General features: G+C 37.4%; 1 protein-coding gene across 1 annotated transcript in view; it reads right to left on the bottom strand.

Moving 5' to 3' along the window:
* Positions 1 to 21,451, bottom strand: part of LOC120227287 (thrombospondin type-1 domain-containing protein 7B-like) — a gene marked incomplete at both ends in the record, with an annotated part of 80,433 nt that extends 58,982 nt beyond the window's left edge. Inside the window, 2 exons of the mRNA XM_039225427.1 lie at positions 6,599 to 6,768; positions 21,206 to 21,451. Of these exons, the coding sequence (XP_039081358.1) occupies positions 6,599 to 6,768; positions 21,206 to 21,451 (416 nt within the window). The remainder of the gene's footprint in view (positions 1 to 6,598; positions 6,769 to 21,205) is intronic.
* Positions 21,452 to 26,509: the final 5,058 nt, after the last annotated feature.

Below are 26,509 nucleotides of genomic sequence, written 5' to 3'. Positions count from 1 at the left end.
TGATGTGTTGTTGTGGTAGCTACCATTTCGTATTAAACCCCAAAGATATAGAGTGGGTTCTGTATTTGGAAAAGAGAATTTCTCTGGAAGGATTGCAAGAATATACTCGAATAATATACAGGTGCATGGAGATAGCCAGGCTCTCTCCTAAATCCTGTTTCCTTTTGGTGGAGGTTCACCCCTTTAGGAGCAAAATCTGCGCCACTGCCAGGTTGCAACACCTAGTGCTTCAGCTGCTCCTCAGGAAACCAGAGTCCACACATCATGATGTGGCATCTTATCCAGGTCTGAAAGTGGACTAGCAGCCACGATGCTTATAGAGCATCAACCAAGAGAAAGTAAGAAGAAGGTGGTAAAGGAATATATGAAGAGGCAAATCTTGAATCTCTAACTGTTCCAAGTGTCTTTTAAGTGCCAGAGATGGTGCTGAGTGCTGGGCAAATAACAGTGGACAACAGATAGGGTCCCTGACCTTGTGTAGAGGCCTGCTTAATAGTGCACACACACAAGCAACTACAGTGAGGTGAGAAATACAGTATTTTGACCACTGAAGACCAGAGACCCTATGTGGTCTTTAAAGGTTCCCAGAAAGAGCAATGTCTAAGAGGGAGCAGTAATCCAGGTGATGGCCAGAGCCAGAGAGTAAGTTTGTGTTGGAGGGGGAGGTGGTGGAGTGGGAGACTATAGGTCACTGGTCAGTCAGAGCCTGCTTCCCAAGGCCTAGAAAGTTAAAGTTATTGGAGCCCAAGGTGTTGGACAAGGATAAAGAAGGTAATAGTGTAACTCCTACCATATCATCATATGATTATCATAAGGCCTAATACCACGTAGTCTAGAATCCTACCTGGCTACCCTAGACCCACAGTGATTACCTTCAGCTACTCCACATTCAGACCCAAGTTAATTACTGGTTTTGCTAAGTATGTTCTGTGACTTTATACTTCTGTACTTTTATTCCAACCGTGTTTCATTCACTTAAGATTCTGTACCCTTGGCCTGAGCACCTGTCTAAACACCATGTAAAAGCTTTCTTCTTTGTGAACCTACCCTATATCCTCCACATGCTGCTGGTTTAATCTTTCCTTCCCTAAAATGTTCATTCTCTCTTAAGATCCTTACGTCACATCTGCACGTACTTTTTGACTGTCTCACTTCCCCTCCTAGATTGTTAAAAATCAAAACTTATTTTGATCAGTTAAAACTGATGGACATAAATAATTTAAGATCATTTATGCTTTACATAATCTCTTTTCTCTGGAGAAAAAAAGGAATATATTTAACTCTGGAAATTATTCAGAAATCAACCACGTAGTGCCATGGGTCAACATCACTCAGTGAAGCCACTCAGTTTCAGTCCAAGCTGATCTCCTTGACCCAGTGACCCTCCTTTTTTTCTCCTTTGCTTTCTTCCTCAATCTTTCCCCACAGACCATTTCCATCACTTCATAATCCTCAGATCTTCCATTTTATCTGATTCCATTCCAGGCTCTCTGGACTTCACAAGGAATGCTGACATCCATACAATAGATCATTTTGGTTTTAACAGTAAATCAGTGTTTTTCATAAAGCAAAAATAATCCAACAAAACTTAATATATCACTCTCTCACTTGATGAACTTTTCATTTTGAATTCCACATACATTTGCAATTTTCCATTTACATGACGGGCACTGGCACTTGGGAATACAAAGTGGGACCCTAAGAATGGCCTTCAAGGGCTTTATAGACTAATGAGTGACAAAGACAATAATATCAGGCAAAAAATGATGTGTTGTGACAAGGGTGTGGGCTTAGTACAACAGTACTGGCACACCGAAATATCACTGGTAAGAGAATTGGAAATATCATATTCCTATTTCAATCATGTGAATTATACCTTGAGCTAATAAACAAATTAAGACATTTTTAATGTCAAGAACAGCCTGATAATTTCATGAGTACTAAAGTAAGAACCTTCAATATTTTTGCTAAGTACAGTAATTCAATAAACATTTGCTAAATCACAGTAGGATAAGTTTGTTATACTTGATTAAAAAAAATCACTAAACTGAGATACACAAGCAATGAAACAGAACAGGTAAAAATCAATCTCAATTTAGACTCCTGGTCACCTAATTGCCTTTAAATATCTAATATTATTTTTCTAAACTTTTCTCGGTTTTCACACCTTTGGGGAAAATATTTAGAGAGAATATTTGAGATATACATATATATTTGAAGTATACATATACTGATTTTCTCCTATACCCATAACCCCAACATTGAGGATTTTTTTTTCAAAGTATAACGATTATAGGCCAATTGTCTTCTATCTTTTTGTCTCATGTGAACTTCCATCAAATAGCCTGTTGTTAACTAATGAAGATTATTTCATCCAGTTATCTCTGCTTTTCTTTTAGCATGAAGAAAGAGAAAATGCCATAAACACACTTCTCCCCTAACAGTCAACACTAAAGGTAGTTCTAAGTGCATCTTTTCCTTAAACTTTATTCTCAAACCCAAATGAGCTTATTGACTTTAAAACCAATTTCTAAAGACATGTAAAGGACATTTCTAGGCCTTCAAATGATGGTGGAATAGATAATTCCTTCAACTGACCCTTATGAAATCTATTCATCTGTTTATAATGTAAATTACTTTAGTTCATATCTCAAAAACTTCTTGGATAATCAAATAAGTTTGTAAGTAGGAGATGAGCACTTCTGAGAATTCTCTTGGTATACTGACATTCATATATTCTTCTATACAGCTAAGAATATGATACTTCTTCTCTGCTTAAAAACCTGTAGTAGGGAAAGAAAAGCTGTATCCGCATTCTCAAAAACAAAGTCTTAACTCTAGAACAGCCCCAAAGGCCTAGGTTTTCAGGGTCACTGTCAAGTTCTGATTCCCTATGCTCCCCTCACACCAATTCACATGCTACCACTGAACACAAATGTCTCTGTTCCTTCCCATATGTTCCCTCGGCCCTCACTCACAGCGCTCCCAATGATCCCACAGACTCTCTTTGAGTATTACCTCCTTTATGAAAACCTCAGGGTTCTCACACATCACTGAATGGTTTTATCCATTATATATATACAGATAGATAGATAGATGGCCAATATCTATAGGCCAATTATCTTCTTTTTGTCTCATGTGAACTTCCATCAAATAGCCTGTTGTTAACTAATGAAGATTATTTCATCCAGTTATCTCTGCTTTTCTTTTAGCATGAAGAAAGAGAAAATGCCATAAACACACTTCTCCTATGGCCTATATATATATATATGCTATATATATATATATATAACATTACTTACAACACTATAGCATAATTCTCAGTTCAACTGTTGTTCCAATTTAAAAAAAAAAAAAAAACCTGTAAAGTAATGAGAAGCACCATCATATGAGTGTCTTGTACATAGCCTAAAACATGGTACTTAACAAATTACTTTTTGGAAAAAAAAAGTGTGATTTTTCATCTACTCTTTACTCACCTAATCAATATATTTAAAAACAATATAACAATCTGGAAGCTTGGAACAACATTTATGTGGCTTGTCAAAATTCTATACAGTTGAAAATTAAAGCCTGCAACTCAAACAGTTAAGTCTCCATTTGTTACTGAGACCCAAAATACACTAAATTGCTACATACTACTTGGCATTTTAGGATAAATTCCCTGTTCTGACCATATACTTCCTTATGTCAACTCTGGACCCAAATTGATAAATACATAAGACTTTCAAGAACTATTTAATCTCACTGTAGTGGAGGACACAACTGATGTCCCATTCTTAAAAGAGTTGTGTCCATTTAATGCCAAATAATAAATCTTAAATAAGAAAAAAATTCAGGGAGTGTTCTTCTCAACTATGACCATACCAATACCTTTCTCCAATTTTTACTTAATTTTTTTGGAGGGGGTATTTTTTCTTTGCCATATAAATACATTCTATCTCTGTACCATTTCACTCCATATTTGTTGATATCTCAGTCTCTAGGCCATGTTTTCATGAACGGAAAATAACTATGTCCCAGTCTTTATTAGATTTTGAAGGTGTGTTCTTTATCTCAATGTTTTATCTCTTAAGAAACAATGCTTGAATGCAGGCTGAGTGGCTTTAATTTCATTTCAGAAAAGCACAAGAAGAAAATGCTCTCTCTAAACCAAACTTTTAGATTTACAGATAAGCATCACTCTTGCTAGTATTTCTGAATTATAAAAGAAAAGCACAATTCTCTCCACAATAATAACTGGTAAACAAAATCATAAATATTCTTCTACATTTTCATTCCCAATTCTATTGGCTTGGCTATTATTACAGGTAATGCTTCTCATATTGATTGTTATAGCACTATTTTGGCTGCATTTAAAACATCACATGAACACTGAACAAAAGAACCAGGGAAATATGCCATAGATACTATGTCATTTCTATAACCACCATGAATTGAGGTCAAATGGGGAATGGGACATCACTAAGAAGTCACCAACAGATCTGCATCAAAGTCAGAATTTAGCCTCAGCATCCAGCGTACACAAGAAACTAGGAGGCCTTGTGGGAGAGAATTAGCTTTTTTTTTTTTTTTATTCTGTAATCTAGATTTGATTTCATTCTATTGCATGAGAGATCAGTGGAAATGGGTCTTGGTTTGTGGGCTGATGATTTTTAGTTGTTGTTTATTTTGGTGTGGTTTTGTTTGTTTGTTTTTACTCATTGCTGGTATTTCCCCGAGGGTTGTGTTCCCCTAAGATCAGGTTATCGAAATGCAGAACAACTAACTCATAGTAGATGGTGGGATTTTGTAGGGACGGTAAGTCAAGCAATTTCAGTTCAAAGACTGAACAGAGTATCCTAGAGTTTAAAGAAAAATTAACCTATGGGAAAGTAATTGTCACTGAGAAAAGAGTTTCCAAAATCAATGCTATTAAAGTTCCTTTTCCCTCTACAATCCAACAAAAATTAAAAAAAAAAAGCTGATGTTCACAGAAACTGAAATGCAAAATACTGTCACCAATTTTGGCCTTTATGATTGCATTAGCAGAAAAGGTTAGCAATACTTAAATTTGGCCTCTTTCATTGGGCAAACACACTCATTGGTCTCATAAAGAGCAATTTAGTTATTCTCTTGTGTTTAACTTGAACCAAGAAGAAATTCTTATGTTGCCAGAGGTCTCAAGGTATATCTATAAATGATAACAGTAGGAAATTAAGGCATTTATAAGAAAGGAAAGTAATAGCTTAGCAATGTCTCTCATTCACTTCTATACAAAAGCAAAATAAAGCCTTTGTTAATGACCACCAAGGTAAGTAGTAAGTTATATCGTGTCCTTAACACACTCTCTGACCCTTGAAAACCCTAGTGCTATAGACAACACTAAATGACAAGAAAAGAGAAGGTGGGCCAAAGAATTACCAAGGTTTTAAAGAATAATCTAGAGCTCTTTATCTAAATTCTGTTCTTCCAAAGTCACAAAAGTAAGTATTGTCACGTTCTACCCTGGAACACAAAGTGTGTGTAAATCGTCACTTTCTAAAAGTGACATTAGATAAGGAAGAAAATTTATTTACTGTTTTTAAAATAATTCTAGCTCTGTGAATGTGATTCTGTAATTTTAATTACTGAGGCAAACTCTAATGATTCTGTAAAGAATCCATCTGGAAGTGAGAAGTTAAATTATCCAAGGTTATGGTCATAGCTGCCTTTAGAATGTCAAGAGGCTATGTCACACACACACACACACACACACACACACACACACACACACAATGTACCTGGTATGAAAAACATTATAGGGTAAAATGGATGCATTTCCATGCCCAGAAAGCATATATCTTGACTTCTACAAGTAGGGAATTTCTGTGAACACTCAAGAAAACATTCCCACCTCAACTACTTCTGTGGAGGACACTGCCATGTCCTCCAATGTGGCTGTGATGCCACGCGTTCTTCTAGAGCGGAAGCATTCCTGCTCACTTCAGCTTTTCAATCAATGGACTGAAATAAACCTGAGCTGGTTTTTCAGTCCCTGTATGTGATCCTTGCCTCAAGCTCTAAAACAAATGGACTATTGCTGAGGTTGTGCATGCCTGTCAGAGCCTACAATGGAGAAGGTTGTTTTCTCTCCTCCTCTGTCTCCTTCTTCTACTCATATTCATGTTATTTAAAATACGCCAGTAAAATAAGGGATCCTGGATGTCTGAAAGTGATAGGCCTGTAGAAACTCCCACATTCACAAATTCACAAAAACAGCACTCTTGGTAGGATAAAGAAAAAAGAATGCTACTAATTCATAACCAGTTACTCACTCCAGCCTACCAGCCCCTTAGCTTGTACCAATTCATTTTTGCTACAGCTCTTAGATGTATGCACTGATTTAATTTTCACAATGATCTTTTGAGGCTAACGTTATTATTGCTATTAGGTTTAACTATTGCCACTTATTATAAGTAGCAGAACCTAGGACTGGTTTACAAATTCTCAACAAAACAAATATTAAATCTGTGAGTGCTGAGGGTCCATTATGTCAAGAAGAATATGCAGAGATGACTTTAGAGTTGATTTCCTTGCCAATCAGCTGCACCATCTGTCCCTGGAATTTGCTGCCTACCTTCCTTGGCCCTCTGTGCGGTGGATGCTGGCGTGCTCTGGGCACAGTACACCTCCCGGGTCTGGATCCCACCTCCACAAATGGGTCCCATCACATGCCAGTAGGGGTCCTGCTGCTCGAGGAGAAGAGAGACTTGGCATTCTTTCCATTCAGAGGTCCTCCAGGAATACCTGTTTGGTTTGGTTTATTTAAAAGAAGAAGAAGAAGGAAGGAAAGTATAAGATTCTAAAGAAACCTTAAGTCACGACATCATATGCATGTAATAATCCCTCTTCCTAGGGCCAAATCTTTACCTATAGATTTAAAAAAAAGTCAATTGGCTTTTTTAAAAAGTCAATTGGCTTTGAATAATAAATCCTTCTTATTTTCTAGGAGGAAAAAATCACAGCAGCCTCTCCTGGTGGCAGTATGGGATGAGAGAAATGAAGAAAGGAAATGTGGATACACAGGAGATGTGCCTCACCCCTGGTGCTCTAAAAGAGGGAGAATCAGACGAAGGAGGCAGAAACCCAATGAGCCTGTTCCATAGCAGGTGAACTTGTCATGGGGTAACACTTCACAAACTTCTAGATGACTGGGTGAAAAAGCTGGCCTTTTAAAATTAGTAGGGTAGTGGAACTTGAGGGTGTTATGCTGAGCGAAATAAGTCAGGCAGAGAAGGACAGATACGATATGTTTGCACGTATAGGAGGATTAGGAGGAACTTAACGGAGGACCATGGGGGAGAAGAAGGGGAAAAATAGTGGGGGAGAGGAAGGGAGGAAAACCATGAGAGACTCTTGAAAGCCGAGAACAAACTGAGGTCTGATGGGGGTTGGGGAGAGGGGAAGAGGGGTAATGGGCATGGAAGAGGGCAGTTGTTGGGATGAGCACTGGGTGTTCTATGGAAACCAATCTGACAATAAACTATTTAAAAAAACAAAGTAAAATTAGTAGAGTGGTGTGTGAATGTGTGGATTTGGGGTTATATGATTTTAAATGGATAGGGATGACCAACTTTTCAACCTTCTTGATATAGGACAGTATTTCCACTTGTTTGACTCCAATGGAATAAAGGTATACATACTAAAAATGAGTTAACAATGTGCCCATTATATTTAACCAATGAGTGTTTTATATATGCAGACATGCTGTTATTTAAACTGACTTAGGAATATATTCTTCCTGGTTTAAAACTGGTTAAGATACATACTAAAAGACACAGACATATACATACACCTGCACGCACGCATACAGATATCGAGAGAAAAGACAAGAGAGTCTGAACACAACTTGCAGAAAACAAAACAACCGTAACAGCACTGCACTCAGACCTGGAGAATTATTTCAGACAGAATTTCCTTCAGTGGGTTATTACAACATTCTTCAAGCCCACAGCATTAATAGAACCCTACAGCATTCACATAAATACCAATAGACTCATTAACTTCTAGAACAATAAACGAAACCTAAGAACATTCTTATAACTGCTGTCCCATTTCAGATTTGAGGAAAAATTTCTCAGCATTGTGACTGCTTAAAAGGAAAATAAAACAGCAATAAAAACCAGTGTGTGTCACTCAAACGCTGGCCTTTCAGAGATTAGAGTAAAATTGAAGTCAAGTCACAGAAATCGAAATAACAAAGCAAACCTCCCAGAAACCTAATAGTGACAAATGTATGTCATCATTTTAAAAAGCTTGAAGACCTAACAATCATGAAGTCTTATAATTAAAATTTTTAATGTTTATTTATTTTTGAGAGGGAGGGGGCAGAGAGAGACACATATACAGAGAATCTGTAGCAGGCTCCAGACCCTGAGCTATCAGTGCAGGGTCCCGTGGGGCTCAAACCCATAAACTGTGAGATCATGACCTGAGCTAAAGTTGGACACTTAACCGACTGAGCCACCCAGGTGCTCCCATGAAGTCTTATGAAAAGCCTATTGTAGAAAAAGGATTTGGGCAATCCTGAGGAGTTCACTGTGATACAACTCTTCTCCCTCTGCCTCACATGGTTCTCTCAGGCTGGCAAATTAGTAGGCTGGACAAGACTTTGGAGTGCACAGCGCAGATTCTGCTTATGCATGCAATACAGACAATAATCTGTTTCCAGTTCCTGGAAGTAATAGACTGAGAAAAGTTTGGTTATTTCCAAAGGCAGGTCTTCTCCAGAGGCAAACTTCTGAAACCTCTTCTCCTCACTAAAAATTCTCACCCTGTTTTCCACATTCACTCAAGCAGAAAGCTTGTCCCTCATGTCTCTGAGTCTCAGGGCAGATGGCTCTGTATTTCAGTGCAAAGTGCAATGAAGTAAGGGTTTGTTGGGATGGATGGTTGCCAAGGTTTCACTTCAGATCCTTTTCTTCCAAAGGTTCCTGAGCCAAAGAGCTCTCTGGCCACTAGGACGGGGTCAGCTACAGCAGTTGAGTAGAAGGTTCCTATGATATAGTTAACAAACAAGCTAGGCAGAAAAGGGAACAGTGTAGTACAGACAACAGCCATGCTTTAGAGCTCAACTGAACTATGCCCTGCCACTTAGTAGGCATGTGACCTTGGCCCAGTTCTGTTTTCCCATCTTTAAAATAGGCATCATAATACCAAATGCTGAACATGGCATAGAATAGATGTTCAGTAAATGCTAATTCCCTTTCTGCTTCTGTCCTTCTACATGTAAGTTTTGGCCCTTGCTGCCACAGAAAACACCACACACACACACACACACACACACACACACACACACATTAACATTTTATAAATGAGGATTTCACTGATTTCATCACATCCTAACATTAGAGATCCAGGAATACTATGGTCTAATTTCCAGCAACCAAAGTTCAGCAAAGAGCATAAAAGAAACATAGAGTTCAGAATTACAGCAAGTCACAGCATTTTTTTTTTTTTTTGCTTGTTTGAAAGGAATGGGTCATGCTGTATGAATAGCTTTTTCAATTAATTTATCATGACCCTATAAAAATTAGCAATGGAGGAATTTTGGAAGTTATTATGGAGAAAAATGAGAAGAAAAGTTTAATGACTATGGTTTTATGTAAAGTAACAAAAATCCTGTTGGTCGCTCATTAACCAACAACACCCAAATTCCACTCACTGGCAAATGACAAATTCTTTAAAGAAATATAAGGCATTTATCACTATTGCTATTGTTTACCACCTCAGAGAAAATACCAACCAAGCAGCAGCAGAGGGAGAATGCTAACCAGGTAAGGACTCCTTTATTCCTTTTTAAAATCTGTCTTTCACACTCCTTCATTCTCTTTACTTTTTTTTTTTCAAAAGCACTATCTATGTCTAGTCACAGGTCACTCCGCAATCATGAAAACTGAACGTCTAAACTCTATCAACCTGGGGAAATGTCTCCAGGAATTGACAGAATGAGAAATCAAAGGAGTCCTTTTGGCTAACTGGTACTCACTTGCTCCTTTAGAGGCTGTTACAGTGATGGTCCTCCAGCCTCCGGACAAGATTTGGCTTCCTGACTGCCTGGCATGCGGCATGCTCTCTTTAATGGTGAAGTCCCTGTCAAAGAGCAGGCCTTTTCCTCCATCTCTCTCCCAATTCTGATGCCTTTTAACACACCCTCTTTTTGTCCTTCTGTTTAGAAGGAAAATATGGGGAGTCTCAAAGGCCAGAGTCCTACTTCCTGTGGGCACATAGCGTTTTGTAATCGATTGTGGAAATGCCTCAAGTAGACAGGCATGGGATGAAAGACATTAGTCAATCCTCATAGCCCCTTAGCAATGTGACTGCATAGGATCTATTTGCTTTTTTCAAACGTTCTGTCTGAACACAAGAGCCAAAGCATTAATTTATTTGGACTACTAGAGTATCATGACATAGCCTTCAAGTATTAATAACAACAACCAATATCTTCTGTATGCCTACTCCGTGCCAGGCACTCCACTGACACAAATAGGTGTGTTACCTCATTAAATTTTCCTAACAATCCCTGAGGAAAATATTATTTCTGCTTTTACAGATAGGATCATTGGAATAAAAAAGAAGTAATTCTTCCAAGGTCGTAAGTAATTGGAAGAGCAAGATTCTAAGTCAGATTTATTTTTTTTCATGAAATATCAGGTCGATTAAAATAGCAAATGGCAAACCAATGAAACATAATCCAAGGATATTGAAAACAAGTTCAGTGGGCAATAGGTAGCTACCTCTACCCATCCAGCTATTACGAGGACAAGTAAGTCTTGGTCTCGGTCTGAGGAAGTGTGTTCTGAACCAAAGTAAAAAGAAAAAAAAAGAAAAAAAAAGAAAAAAGAAAAAGAAATGCATCCTTTTGTTGGTGACAAAGATATAGTCAGTGACAATTAACTGATAATGTTTTACCCAGCCAATATATATTTTTTTCTTTCAGTCTCAGACAAAAATAAAGTTTGAGAATATTTTATAGCCAATTTATAATTGAGTCACATAGGGTCAAATATTGTTGCTTTCAGGCTATACGTTTAAAAAAGAGAAATAATATATAAGCCCCATTAAAGGATCTCTAATTATTAAAATTAAAATGCCCATTAAAATGTACAGAAGATAACTTTTTTAAGAGGCCTGAAATCAAATTCTCCCTCTTGCTCCATGCTGATTCTGAATGTTAGGTAAACTTGTCATGATCCATTCATGCGTAAACAGCTCCAATGTCCCCTTGATTAGTGACAGAGGACACTACCAGCCACTCTGGAACCTGACCTCTGAGACTGAGAACCCGAGTGCTGATAACTCAGATACTGAATGCACAAAGAAAACAACTGAAGGGCATTTTAGTTGACATAAAGTTATCTATGGGAGCCTGAAGGCAGGGGGAGGGCTAAAGAGAAGGACTCCCTAGAAAAAGAAAGAGGCCTGCTCAAACAGTAAGGAAACACTTCTGCAACTATGTTTATTCATCCTCTCTTTCAAGAAATAATTCCCGAGCTCCAACTATGTGGCAGGCAAGATTTCAGACAATAGAAACGTACAGCAGTGGACAAGACAAAGCCCCTGACCCTGAGAAGATTATCTTCTACTATGTCAGACAGAAGGAAATGCATCATACATAACATGGCATCAGATAACATGGAGAAGAAAGAGCTATTTTGGTGCCATGACCAGGGAAGTCATCAGAATCCTGCAGGACATGAGGGAATGAGTGGGCAGGGAGCGTTCCAGGGCCAGAGAAGAGCACATCCGAAGTTCTCAGGGAGGCAGAGTGCTTGGCACTCTCTAGGGTACTGTAGAAGCCAGTGTGGCTACATCAGGTGGGTTAGGATAAGAGGGAGAGAAAATGAGGAGTAGTCAGGAGGCAGCCTATAAACCTAGGCTAGCCTAGGGTAGCCTGTAACCTAACAGGCTACAGTTAGGACTGTGAGTATTATTCTAGATGTGTTAGGAAATCGTTACAGAGTTTTGAGGAGAACAGTAATATAGTGTGATTTAAAGTTTTAAAGGATCACCCTGGCTACTGAGTGAAGAACAGTCTATAGGGAATGTGAAGGAGGTAGACAAATTTGGAGGCCTTTGTCCATCTAGGAAGGATGATCATGGCTTCAACTGTGGCAGTCATGCGAATGTGGTAAGAAGTGACCAGATTCAGGATATGCTATTAAGGCAGGGACAGCCTTCTAATAATGGATTAGATAGAGATGAGAGAGAATGGGAGGAGTGAAGAATGATTCCAAATTGTTTTTTCCCCAAGTATTAGCACCACAGTATGTTGGCACCGAGTTCTTTTTTTTTTTTCTTACAAACAGTTTATTGTCAAGTTGGTTTCCATATAACACCCAGTGCTCATCCCCACAAGTGCTCTCCTCCATGCCCATCTCCCCCCTCCCCCCCACATCCATCAACCTCAGTTTGTCTCTCAGCATTCAAGAGTCTCTCATGGTTTGCCTCTCTCCCTTTCCCCCACCATTTCCCCCCTTCTTCTCCCCCATGGTCCTCCGTTAAGTTCCTCCTAATCCTCCTATACGTGCAAACATATGATATTTGTCCTTCTCTGCCTGACTTATTTTGCTCAGCATAACCGCCTCAAGGTCCATCCATGTTGCTACACATGGCCAGATTTCATTGTTTCTCATTGCCATGTAGTATTCCATGGTATAGATAAACCACATCTTCTTGATCCATTCTTCTGTTGATGGACACTTAGGCTCTTTCCATGTTTTTGCTATTGTGGAGTGTGCTGCTATGAACATTGGGGTACATGTGCTCCTATGCATCAGCATTTCTGTATCCCTTGGGTAAATTCCTAGCAGGTTGGCACCGAGTTCTTAAATGAGACAGCCCAGAAAAGGGAACAAGAACCCAGAAATCAGGGAAACCTCATATAACTATGAAATTCAGTTTTTCTTCACTTACCTTCTAGAATCTATTTTCCAAACTCTTCTCCCATGCCTGAAATTCATTGCCCAATGTCCTTATATGGTCCCTATAATTTAAGCCTCCTCTTGGGAAATGATCAATAAATATATCCGCATGATATATATTAAAATTTACTACTGTACTGGCTGTGATAAGCACTAGGTGATGTATAGAATTGATGAATCATGACATTATACACCTGAAACTAATAAAACACTGTATATTAACCATACTGGAATAAAGTAAATAATGAAAATATTAATACTAAATATGTTATCATTCTAAAGAAGTATAATGCAGCTTAAAAAAAGAAGAAACCAAGATTAAGTCAAAGAAAGAAATTTCTAATGACAGGAATACATATATTCCTATTAAGAGATATAGAAGACAAATTCTGGACTAGGAAAAGTGATTCAAGGCACTACAATTCAATTGCCAAGATAACCAGCTTGTCTTCCAGACAGTGATGTTGTCTAACTTAAGGAATTCTGTACTTAAATTGTTCTTCAAATGGAAGGGGGGGTAGCAGAAGGAGTAAAGAATGAATTCATTGCTGTGAAGCAATGAGTAGAGATATCCAAAATTAGCAAAGCCAAAATTAGAAAAAGAGGCACATTTAGCAACTATTTTTAAAGGACCTCCATCCTATTAATGTGACATGAAGTGATTTTAATAGCAACAGGATGGCAGGACCATCAGAGTTTTATAGCAACCTCTGCCCTTCAGAATGTATGCTTTATCACTTTCACAAGACTTAGAATTGCTTAATGGGTGGATTTCTTTTCTCCTTCTAAAGACCTGGATTTAAAGCAAAGCAACATGGAACAGAATCTTAAGCGATTTAATGCTGACAGATTGAAAGAATAATTGTATTAGTTAGTGGTCATGTTTTGACTAAGCACATATAGATTTGCAAACACTCTTGGAATTGAAACCCTAGTGCAAGGTATTCAAATTAAATGTGCGTGTATTAAAAATCAGTGTACTGCAGCATGACTAATTTATGATAATGTCTGTTGTCCTTTTAAAGTTGTAAATGCATTTAGAAAAGAATTGACTTGTCATTTTTTTGCTGAATAGACGACCAAAATAAAGGGAACGGATCAAGCTTTATATATTTTATGCTCTAGTAATTTTTTATTGAATACAGTGGGACTATTGATTACGGAAAGCTACTCTGAAGTGCAAAGCTCTTTGCCCTTCAGCAGATGGCTTTGCTAGCCAAAGTCCACATATGTATTATTAATAGACTTCTATCGCTATGCACAGCACTTAGCAGTACGTTAACTTTCTTACACTAACAGGGGAACAAATCTTCCATCCAAGAGGACTTAAAGTGGCACAATAGGGACTCATGAAACAATATGTACCAGTAAAAGATAGACTCAATAAAGCGTCTGTCTTCTTCTGTTGAAACCACTTATAGATATTTGAAACTATTGTTTCTTGTCTAACACAGAGTCTCCTGAGGGCTCCTTTATTCCTCATATGATACAGAAAAGCTGCTTCATTAAAACAGTTAACAGCAAAACAATAACACTGAAAGCATCCTTAATGAATCCATTAATTAATTTTAAAAAAAAGGTACTGAGTTCCTATTAGGTACAGGGTGTTTGTGCTGTGGTAGATGATCAAGGGGAGAAGATTCAGAAGATGCAGTAGGTGATATGCATGCTGTTCTGTTCTGGAAGGCAAACTTTTACAAACTCAGACTGTGATCTCATTTCCCACCCTTTCTGTCGCTACTCTTATAACTGAACGAAAACAGAAACTTCTTTATCTGGAAAACCAGACACAGTTAGTAGAAGCAAGATGGCCATTGGGTAGCATGTCAAATCAAGCTTCACATGTCCATCTGTGCCCTGGGTAAATGTTCTTATTTAATCTCCTTTATGATGCCAATTTCAGTCATTCTTTATAAGAAATCACTCTGAACCCTTCACACATATTATATAATAAGTAAAATTATAGAATAAAGTGCCCTCTCCATAATATTGTTCTGTAACTACCCTACATTTGAGCATTCATTCATTCATTCATTCATCATTTCTTGAGCATGTACTATGAGCCAGGAGTTTTTATAGGTGCTACCCGTTCTAAGGTAGAAGGAAAAAGTAAATAAACAAAAAAGAAAATAAACATCCCTACATATGGGATGATTTGTAAGAACATTACCAACTATTATAAACATTCTTAAAGGATATGGTTAACATGTTCTGGATGCTTTAGTTTCTAAAGAGTATGTTACAGATAGTCCCTAACTTATGATGGTTGAAAATACAAATTTTTGACTGTGTGATGATGTGAAAGTGAGACACATTCACTAGAAGCCATACTTTGAATTCTGATCTTTTTCCACCCAGAGCTATGCAGTCTGATACTCGCATGATCAATGAGCTGCAGCTCCCAGCCAGTCACGTGATCACAAGGGTAAATCACAGATATAGTTACAATCATTCTGTATCCATGCAACCATTCTGTTTTTCACTTTCAGTACCGTAGTCAATAGATTGCATGAGATATTCAATACTATTACAAAAAAGGTTTTGTGTTAGATGATTTTGCTCAACTGTAAGCTAATGTAAGCATTCTAAGCATATTTAAGGTAGGCTAGGCTAAGCTATGATGGTTGGTAGGTTAGGTATAGTAAATGCATTTTCAACTTACAATGTTTTCACCTTGCCATGGGTTTATTGAGAGGTTACTCCATTGTAAGTCAAAGAAGATCTTTTACAGGATTCTTAACATACATGAACTAAGTGAACAAAGACTGAACATTTTCAGTATCCTGAATTCCCCAGCAATTAACATTGTGACAGGCTGAAGCAGGTGCTGGACAAACATGTCTTCACAACATAGCAACCCTGTTCTAGCATTTACAGAACCCTAATGGGCAAAGGAGGCCAAAGATCAAGCTAAGTTTTGCCTACCATCCTTTTCCTTAGCTCTATCCCTGGTTTCAATATCATCTAAAAAGATCCACCAAATCCCCAGGGTTTTCTCAAGGAAAAAGAATTTTATCTGGAAAATCTAAAATTGGGTTCAGTGCCTTAAAAAGATGTTAAGGAGAATCAAGCTGGTCCTGGGTTGTGGGGGAAGGGTGTTGTACAGACAATCAAAGTAGGCTGCAGGAGATCCAGATACATTTCTCAGTGTGAGTCTGCACAGATATATCATAAGGATAAATGCATGTATACCAGAGACAAGGAGGGATGGACCATGAGAGCCCATCTATTCGGTGTCAGACCCAAACAATGAAATAATGTTTTATAAAGGGGTTTGTCTGTGCAGTAATATCACAGTATATGTAATAGGGTCAACCATGCAGCTTCTGCCTTAAGATTTGCTAAGGAGTTTTAATCTATGTCGGTCACTGTCACCTTATAATAGTGCTGTCTTCTATTCAATTTCAAATTCTAAATGATCATTTAAGAAAAGCCATTTTTGCCTGGAAACTGTTGTCTCCTGGTGAAGTGGGGGAAGTTTCCAGTGGGTCATCTGAGGAGTCATTTCCAAGAAAGGTGTTGACATTTTTCAATATTTTTGTGTATTACAGTATCTTCAGCCAGAATGGGCTCTCTATATAAACACAAGGGATCTGGGTCACAGCTATTCCAGCATCTGGTCATGCCTCAGTTATCTGACATTCAGCATTTAAAATACTTTCCTGGGGTACCTGCCTGGGTGGCTTAGTTGGTTGAGCTTCCCACACTTGTTTTCAGCTCAGGCCATGATCTCACGATTCATGGGTTTGAGCCCTGCATCAGGTTTTGTGCTGACAGTATGAAGCTTGCTTGGGATTCCCTCCTTCTCTCTCTGCCCCTCATCTGTTTTCTCTCATTCTGTCTCTCAAAAAATTAAATAAATAAATAAATAAATAAATAAATGGAATGTTTTCCTTATGCTATCTAGTAAACAGGGCCACCCTAGTACTTAGTACTTACAGTCTTAGATTGTTTTTCACCATCCTCTTAGTTCAGATGTAGGATCTAATACTTCAGATGCTAATCAGGACATACGAAGAAACACAAGACCAAGATAGCTTATAAAACACATATCTTTCAATGTTCTGAGGTAGAGAATAGCATAGTGCCCAAGGTCCTGAAGCCAATGACAGGAGATAAACACACCAAGAGAAAAGATGACAAGTGACAAGCAGATTGATCCCATTTCCCTCACTTCTATCTCCACTTCATAATATGAAATGTGTGTGAGTGCTTAGTGTTAAATGTTGGAATGGACACGAACTTACAGGTAGCCCGTATAATGCTGAAGGAAGGGGTTTCTCAGAGTCTATACATGTCTTGGCTAAAAATATACTCTTTAGACAAACCTAAGGCTGTACTGCACTAACTTCTTTATAGTTGTGTAATTTCCTTTTAGTATAACATAGACTAGCTTCTGTCTCCTTTCAAGTTTACTCAAGCTAGTTGCCCCAAGGAACTTCCAAGGTATTATGGTCTCAGAGAGCACTTGTAGAATGGGTTCCTCTTGCTTACCATTTCTTTCATGGAATCACGCCTTGGGGATTGGCACACCTAGTGTTTAGAGAAAAAATGTTGACCAGTGGAATCCGGTTGGTGAGAAGAATACCCCCAAAGCTATGTAACTAAAGAACTTTTTGAGTGATATTAATATGCAGGACCTACAGTACTTCTCTAGCCCTTCTTTCTTCTTGGAGTATTCTTTCCCTAATTACTTAAAAGGCTAATTTCCTCACTTCCTTCAAGTTCCCCCACCATATCCTTGTTCAAATGAGGCTTCTGTAATGACCCTGTTTAATTCTGTAACTTGAGCTGGCCCCACATCACAGCATCCCAGTAACCCTAATGTAATGTCTGATTTTTTTTTTCATAGCTTATGCACACAGTATAAAGCTCATTTTATATTTATTTGGTATACCTTCACTAAAATTTAAGACCCATGACAGGGAGAGGACTTTGACTATTTTGTTCTCTGAGGTTATCACAAACTTGGCACACAGCAAGAGGTCAAAGTACATTGACTGAATGGATGAACATGTTTCTTACAGCAAAGACGGTGGAAGGTAAAAGCCAAACTGAATTCTGGAGAGACTTTAGAAAACCACCATGAAGAGTTACAGAAATGTGCATTTTCCTGCTGGGGAGAAACATGGTGAATTAGATTGCTTGATATATATAATTTGCTCATGAATTCTGGGAAAAGAGAAATGGGCATTCTTGTTCCCTAATAGATTTTTGTTTCCATTTCCCTTGTTCACAATGAATTTTAATCACCATGTCACACTAGAAACAAAAGTTAGTACACAGCCTTTGTGCTTTCCTGTGGTCGACGCCACAGCTCAGATTTCAGACAAATAAGAATGTCAGCCAATGTTAATTTTGTTGTTATTTATGCATTCTCCTGGAATCAGTTGCTAACATGCCATTCTCCCTAGGAAACACTGATTGGTATTCAGTGAGTTTTCTAAGATTCCTATTTCCTACAGATTCACTATTTGAGAAGGTTTTTAAAAGATGTCAAACTCAGTAATGTTTCCAAAGAGCAGAACTAGAGGGCCAGGTCCATTGCCTATGAAATTTGTCAGGCCTATTTTTAGATGTTAAGTTTCAATAAAATGAAGATCAATAAAGAAATTCATCTTGGATACATCTTGAGTTATTACCATTCCACACTATTTTGTTCGAAAAAAAATGATATATATAAACACATGAATATGTATATATATACACCTTTATCTGTGTATGTGTCTTCACTATCATTATCATGAAAGTAATGGAAAGAATACTGACTTTGAAGCTAAACAGACTTCAGTTGGAATATGAACAACACCAGTTTGCATCCCTTTTACTCTAAAAACAATCCTATTTCAATGAGAAATTTTATGTTCTTCTAAATAATCTTCGTTAGATTTCTGATATAGTTATTGGTGAACAGTTGGTACTCAATAAAAAGTAGTCACTATTTAATAAATATGGATGCAACTCAACTTTCTCATGATCATCAGAAATTGTTCTGACTTCTAAGAGAATTGTAATCACTTTTGATAAAGAAAGAGAAGGAAAAATGGACATGGAAGAGGTCACTAGCCATTTCATGTAAGGAACGAAGGAAAGGGGAATCAATGTCAATTTAATCATTAAACCCAGATTCCATTCCTGGAAGTCTAACATTGAAAACTATTCTGAATTAGGCCTCCATAGAGAAAAATATTTCACATTACCTGGAAGAAATAATTCCTTGCCTCTTTAAATTACTATAGTATGGGGGCGCCTGGGTGGCTTAGTCGGTTAAGCGTCCGACTTTCCGACTTTCGGTTAGGTCATGATCTCGCGGTTTGTGGGTTCGAGCCCCGTGTCGGGCTCTGTGCTGACTGCCAGCTCGGAGCCTGGAGCCTGTTTCAGTCTGTGACTCCCTCTCTCTCTGACCCTCCCCTGCTCACGCTGTCTCTCTCTCCTAGAAATAAATAAAACATTTCAATAATAAATAAATAAATAAATTACTATAGTATGCCTTCAAAGGAAAGGAAGTATTCTCTTTCCAGAGGAAATGAGCACACTCCAAATAGCAACAATAAGGGTTGCCATCTTGGTAGTGCCTGCTATGTACTGAGCACTAGGACTGACATTTTCATACCTAGTCTGTAGGTGTTCAACCCTCAACACAGGCAGTATAATTAGACACGTTTTATTGAAAAGGGAAATGTCTTATAGAAGTTGTATAGCTTGCCCAAAAAACACACAATTAATAAATGGCAATATAATTTTAATCCACTTCTATTCAAAATCAAAAGGAACAAAGATCTCAGGCTTTATGTCATTTCCAGGTCTGATGCTTCCTCTCAATATCAGTGTTTTCATTTTAATTTTAGAGAGAGAAAGAGTGCAATACTGTGAGCAGGGGAGGGGAAGAGGGAGAAGAAGAAAGAGAATCTTAAGCAGGCTCCACACACAGCATGGAGCCTGATGTGGACTCCATGAGATCACAACCTGAGCCAAAATCAAGAGTCAGACACATAACTGACTGAGCTACCCAGGTGCCCCTCAATATCAGTGTTTGTAAAGACCGGACACATGCTCATACAACTAGGGAGAATTCTGTGAGATAATAAATTAATCTGTAAAGGATCGTAAATTATATCTACCTCTTCTGCTTCTGAGGTATAGAATAATATGAATCTAAGGGGTCAACTTGGTAAAAAGTGAACAATCGATATATGAGGACTTGAATATACACTGCTTTCAATGGTGGAGTGGAGGAAATGAGTGGCTAAGAATCTGACAACAGGAATTTGCCCCTTTATTCCTCTACTCCTGCCCCCACCCCATATGTACATTATTTCAGATGCAAAAAATAGCTAAGTCCATCAATAATGCCTGTTGAGTTTGACTTTTTGATTAATTTCTACAGGAAGATTTTTTTTTTTTTTTTTGCCTCATTTTACTTTTCACTGGGGAAGTGATTCTCAGATCCTACAAACTACAAGAAACAAGAGGAAAGGTCTGTCTAAAATAGCTACATTTTTAACAGACAGAGCTCAGGGCAGCTGTCCAGCAGGAATTACCACAAATTTCTCCCCCAAAGACTTCTGAATAGCCAGCTGCAAATGACTTCTGTCATTATCAAACTCGGCCTACCATAAGCCAACAACCCAGAGAAAAATATACTGGAGGCCTCCACTAACGGTCATACCTGCAGTCAGGCATAATATAAACATTATAAAACTATTAAAATAGAGCTGCTAATCTAGGTCAATGCTTTCCTTAAAATTCTCTGTATTAGAGACAATGTCATAGGGTGGCATGTATTAGGGACAGAACTGCATTAGAATTAGTGTGTCACTGCCCATTAGCTATGTAATCTCAAAAATATTTAAGCATCAACAGCTTCATGTACAAAATGAAGATACCATGAGTGGCTTCTTGTTATAAAAATGAGGTGTGACATGTCAGGCAATGATAAACAATGGTTATTGAGCCCTTATTATGTGCCAGGTTCTAGATGAAGTCGGTACTGCTATATGAGTAAACTAAGGCACTAGACTTAAGTTACTTGCTGAAATTCACAAATTTGGAAAGTCACAGAAATAGGATTAGTACCCACAGAATCAACACAGCCCATTCTCTTAGCGCACAGTGCTAGAGTGCTTACAATGGATCTCTATACTGAGTAAAGATACAACTGTTAGGGGTCACAGCTACTATTATTATCATTAACATCCCCATACCACATAAACTGAGGTTTTCTAGAACACCGAATACTCATGCCAAAGAATGCACAATACCTGGGACATGGCTGCAAAAGTTCCTCAACAATGCAGGCCTCTTTCTCAAGAAGTTCAGGACATTTCTTTCCACCTCCAATAGCAATGTGCCTCACATTCCGGCTCCTGCTCCTAAATCCTGGTGAGAGACTTCCTGAACGACACGTCTTGGAGCAAGGGCTCCAGGAAGACCACTCAGTGGTTTCACAGTCTTTTGGCATGATGCAGGACTGGACTGTCAAAGGGAAGGAGTCTTGCATGCAAAGGCTGAAAGAAGAGAAGAAAAAAATTCAGTAGGGCATAGATTAAACATATGCAACCAACATTATGAAGTGCCTGTTATGGGAAAACAAACAAACAAACAAACCTGAAATTTGATACGAGATTTCAAAGGATTTTAAAAAGTGTTAGAGGCATTATATAAAACAACAAAGGACATATATCTTAAGAATGTATGCTCTCTTCTATCTGCAACTGTGAAGTTATTTCACTCTAGCAAGACACACATGTACACACGTGTACCTTGTGCAAAGCATTATCAGAAATAATGACATAACCAACAATAACCAAACTATGGACAGATTTGACTGATGAATGGATAAAGATGTGGTATACATATAGAATGGGATATTACCCAGCCATCCAAAAGAATGAAATCTTGTCATTTGCAATGATATGGATGGAGCCAAAGCGTATTATGCTAAGCAAAATCAGTCAATCAAAAAAGACAAATACTATATGATTTTAGTCATATGTGGAATTAAAGAAACAAAACAGATGAACATGTGGGAGGGCGGGAGAGAGAAGAGAGGGAAACAAACCACAAGAGACTCTTACCGATAGAGAAACAGGTAGGGTATGGGGTTGATGGGCTAGATGGGTAATGTGCCTTAAAGAGGACACTTATTGTGATGAACACTGGATGTTGTAAGTGATGAATTCTACTCTTAAAACCAAGGTCATACTGTTTGTTAACCAGTTCAAATTTAAATTTAAATTTAAAAAAATAAAATAAAATATTAAATAAAATTTAAAAAAAAGAAGGAGGGTTCTTCTAGTGTATTTTCAACTGCACTATAACTTACAGCTGTCATTTACTGACTGGTTCCCAGGTGTCACACACACTGTGCTGTACCTCACAGGCACTTTTTTGCAACAATCCCATGAGTTTATGTATTACTATCACCATTTGTAGAAAATTTAGGCTCAGGAAATAATTTGTCTAAGGTCAAATAAAAGTAACAGTAAACTGTAGAGTACTGATCTATCCTTTCTTTTCATACTGAGCTATGAAAAAACAAACAAATGTGCTATCATGTTTCCCCACACTGTTAGGCTCTGAGCATCAATTTCCTCATTTGCAAAATTCAGGTGCTGTCAAACACTAACAATCTAATTGGGAAATAGATAAATATATAAAAAAAGATAGGATACAATGATAATGTGTAAATTCAACATAAAATCATTTAAAATGATGAGGAGAAAAATTGATGAGGCAGTGATGGACCACCTGGAAAGGCCTGGCAAATGGGAGGGGGTAGGGGTTTTGAAGAGAGAAGGACATAAGAGCTGTATTTCTTTTAAAGACTGATGGATGGCTAGGTCAGTCAACTGTCTGACTCTCAATTTCTGCTCAGGCCATGATATCACGGTTCATGAGTTTGAGCCCCACATCAGGCTCCACTCTGATGGCGTAGAGCCGGCTTGTAATTCTCTGTCTCTCCATCTTTCTCTGCCCCATCAGTGCTCTCTCTCTCTCTCTCTCTCTCTCTTTCTCTCTCTCTCTCAAAAAAAAAAAAAAAAAGAAAAAGAAAAAGAAAAAAGACTGATGGGAGCTTCTCAGGCACAAAAAGGAGACTATTTTAGGTCACCAAAATAGCATATAAAGCCTTGTGACAATGGAAACCAGTGGTATTCTAGTGCTGGATGTACTGTTTCCCAAGAACTAAATAATAACTTTGCAGGAATTTTGCAAACCAGTTGATTTCATGCAGATTGGTTAAGATTGGCCATGGTAGGAATATTTACACGGCAGAAATCAACAGATGCTACAAATCAAGCTCCTCATCCCCACCCTAACCTGATGTCGGGTCCCAGAGAACAGGTGGTGCACATCAAAGGGGAAAGTAAAAGCCAATTTGTCAACTGTCATAATTTGTCAATTTAAAGCATAAAGTTCAAAGAGGAAAGTGGATAATATTAGGTATGCGGATTCTTCAAAAGTATGCCTGGAAAGGCTTCATATCATCAAGCTAATAAATTTGGATTTAATTGAGCATTAAATAATTTTAAGTGAGAAAAATCAGTTAGACCCCTCTAGTAAAATAATATTTCACATATCAATTGGTGTTCTTATTTTTTTTTCACCGTTTTTGTTGTTAGCCTTTTCCTTATGCTGTCAAAACCATCCATTACATTGGGAAGAAAAGGATAATTTTGACAGGAATGTAAGCCAATATATGTTCAAATACTGACTACCCAAAGTGAACCGGTGAAACCTGGTGGAATAATGAACTGTATTTAGGATTAGGTAATGGTTGTTCTGCATGTTTCTGACTTGAGAACATAAAGCTGATAAGGAAATCACCAACAGGGAAATGGATTATAGAAGGTGATGTGCAGGGGAGAATAAAACATGGTCAAATTTAAGCAAATTATAGTAAGATTTGCATATTTATACCCTTCATTCCTTCATGAGGTCACAGAGAGTGTGGCTTTCAGAAGTCAAAATGACATAAGATAAGCATTGTGTGTGTGTATGTGTGTATATTCAAATTTATTCAGATCATATTCCTTTCAATATGAAAAAAAGACAATGTATACATTATTACCATTGCTCACTCCAATGTTACATTTTGGGAGCTTGGGGTTAAGACACACTAGGAAGAGTCTCTCTTGAAAATGCTCCACTTGTGTCAGAATGTACTATCTCTGTGCCTTGTGTAGATAAGGGGAGAAGACTATCTCTTTTGGTGAATAATACAACAGAAACCTATTGATCAAGAAGTTTCTAGGTTTTCACTTTTCAGAAATTGTTATTGGCTTCCAAATTCATATAACGAAGTACTAGCCCTTAGTACCTCAGAATGTGTCTGAATTTGAAGTCTTTAGAAAGGCAATTAAATTAAAATGAGGTCTCTAGGGTTGGACCGAATCCAGTATGAATGGTCTCCTTATAAGAAGAGATTAGGAAGCAGGCACAGAGAAGGAAGACTACATGAAGACACAGAGAGAAGACAACTGTCTAAAAGCAAAAGAGAGAGAGCTCAGAAGAAACCAACCTCATTGACACCCGTTCTTGAACAATCCACACTACAGAACATGGAGAAAATTAATTTCTGTTGTTTCAGTCACCCAGTCAGCAATACTTTGTTAAGACAGCCTTAGCACACTAACACAAAAATTTGATGATGTTTTTCAATTTGTGTGTTTTCAGAAACACAGTCTCAACTTCCAAGATGCACTTCGAACCACACAATGAGGTTCTCTGTCTACAGCTGAAGTGATGATTTGGTTCTTCCCATTTACCAGCTTTCACTCTCTATTGCTCGTTTGCCCCAAAATGACTTTTCCTACTGGACCAGTAGAATGGATAATAAGACTTGCAAGAAGTTTTGGGGAATAATTGGGAAATTTTGCATTTTTGAAAAGGAATCCTAATTTTTGGAACTAGGAAGAACATATGTTCCACTGATTACATATTTATTTACTTATTTTTATTTTTGATATTTATTTTTGAGAGCATGGGCAGGGAAGGGTCAGAGAGACAAGGAGACAGAACATCCAACCAGGCTCTGTACCGTCAGCACAGAGTCCAGTGTGGGGCTCAAATTCATGAACCATGAGATCATGACCTGGGCTGAAACCAAGACTTGGATGCTTAACCATCTGAGCCACCCAAGTGCCCAAATTTACATATTTTTAATGATATTTTCACAAACCTACCTTCTTGGTTAAAAATAGTCATAAAAGATGGCACATAGAGCCCTGGTCTACTTTGATCAGTGAAATTTCATTTTATCGGAATACGCAGACAAGCGCTTAGTGGTGAATAAGAAATATCTGAGACCTGAATTTTGCATTACAATATGTTAGCATGGCCTTAGTCTCTCGGCTACTTAGTTTCACTATCTGCAGGAAAAAGTAATAAAATGTGATTTAGTCACCCCCTTATCATAGTCATAATAACCTTTAGTATGAGTAAAATCACCTTATAAACTAAAGCCCATAACAAATATTATTGTCTACACATAAAATGGGAATCAAACCTTTCATAGAAGGTGGTATTTTTAATAAAAACAGACATACACTATGGATTTGTCTATTTAAAAAAAGAGATGCTATGGTAATTATACCTCCTTGACATTTACAGAACACATCATTTCTAAATTATTTCACAAGTATTCATTGTAAAGGAAATCATTGAAACTAAAAATTACTCTAGTAATTCTTACTTGTTCTGAAAATGTAAAGATATCTCTTTATTTAGAAAAGAAGGACAGAAACTCTTATGAGATAAAAATCAAGAGAAAAGTATTCTCCCCTCATCAAAACTTCAATAGTTAATACTAATTATCTCAAACATTCAGAAAAGTAGAGTTATATGATGCATACTCCGACTTTACTAGCAGAAATTAACATGTATGTCAAATTTTGCTAAATAAATTAAAAATTACAAATTCAGGTAAAATCTCTTGTAATGCCATTTCCAACTTTCTTCAGACACAGCCACTGACCTGAAATTGATTTTTAGTATTCTCTACAATGTTTTTAGACTTTAAATAAACATGTCTATGCACATAACTATCATATAGCATTCATTGTCTTGCATGTCTTTAAATGTTTTACTTAAATATTATTTTACTAAACATATCATTCTGGAAATTATCTTCCTCACTTAATATTATGACTTCTCAATCTATCTATGTTGATGAATACAGATAATGTTTATTTATTTCTATTATCTGTATGAATACATAGCAATTAATTTATTCATTTTCCTATTACTGCACCTTTTGGTTGTGGTTAATTTCTTGCAATTCCCAAGGGTAATGATTTGAATCTCTTCTATACCTCTCTGATATAAATGTGTACATTTACTACACATGTGTAATATAATTTCTTCATCATTTTTGCCTTGAGTTAGGCCATAGATATTAATATAATCAAATATACTAGGTATTGTGAGATGTCTCCTTTCTTACATGCTTAAAGAGGTATTATCAGACATATTTTTTTCAAAATGTTGGAAAATTACATTTGGTTTTTGAGCTTATCATTGAGCTTTATATTCTCACATTTTTTTAAATTAATTAATTAATTAAT

Source organism: Hyaena hyaena, unplaced genomic scaffold (genome assembly GCF_003009895.1).
Source record: "Hyaena hyaena isolate Hyena2069 unplaced genomic scaffold, ASM300989v1 scaffold_2152, whole genome shotgun sequence".
Taxonomy (NCBI): Eukaryota; Metazoa; Chordata; class Mammalia; order Carnivora; family Hyaenidae; genus Hyaena; species Hyaena hyaena.
This window is presented reverse-complemented; position numbering and strand designations above follow the sequence as displayed.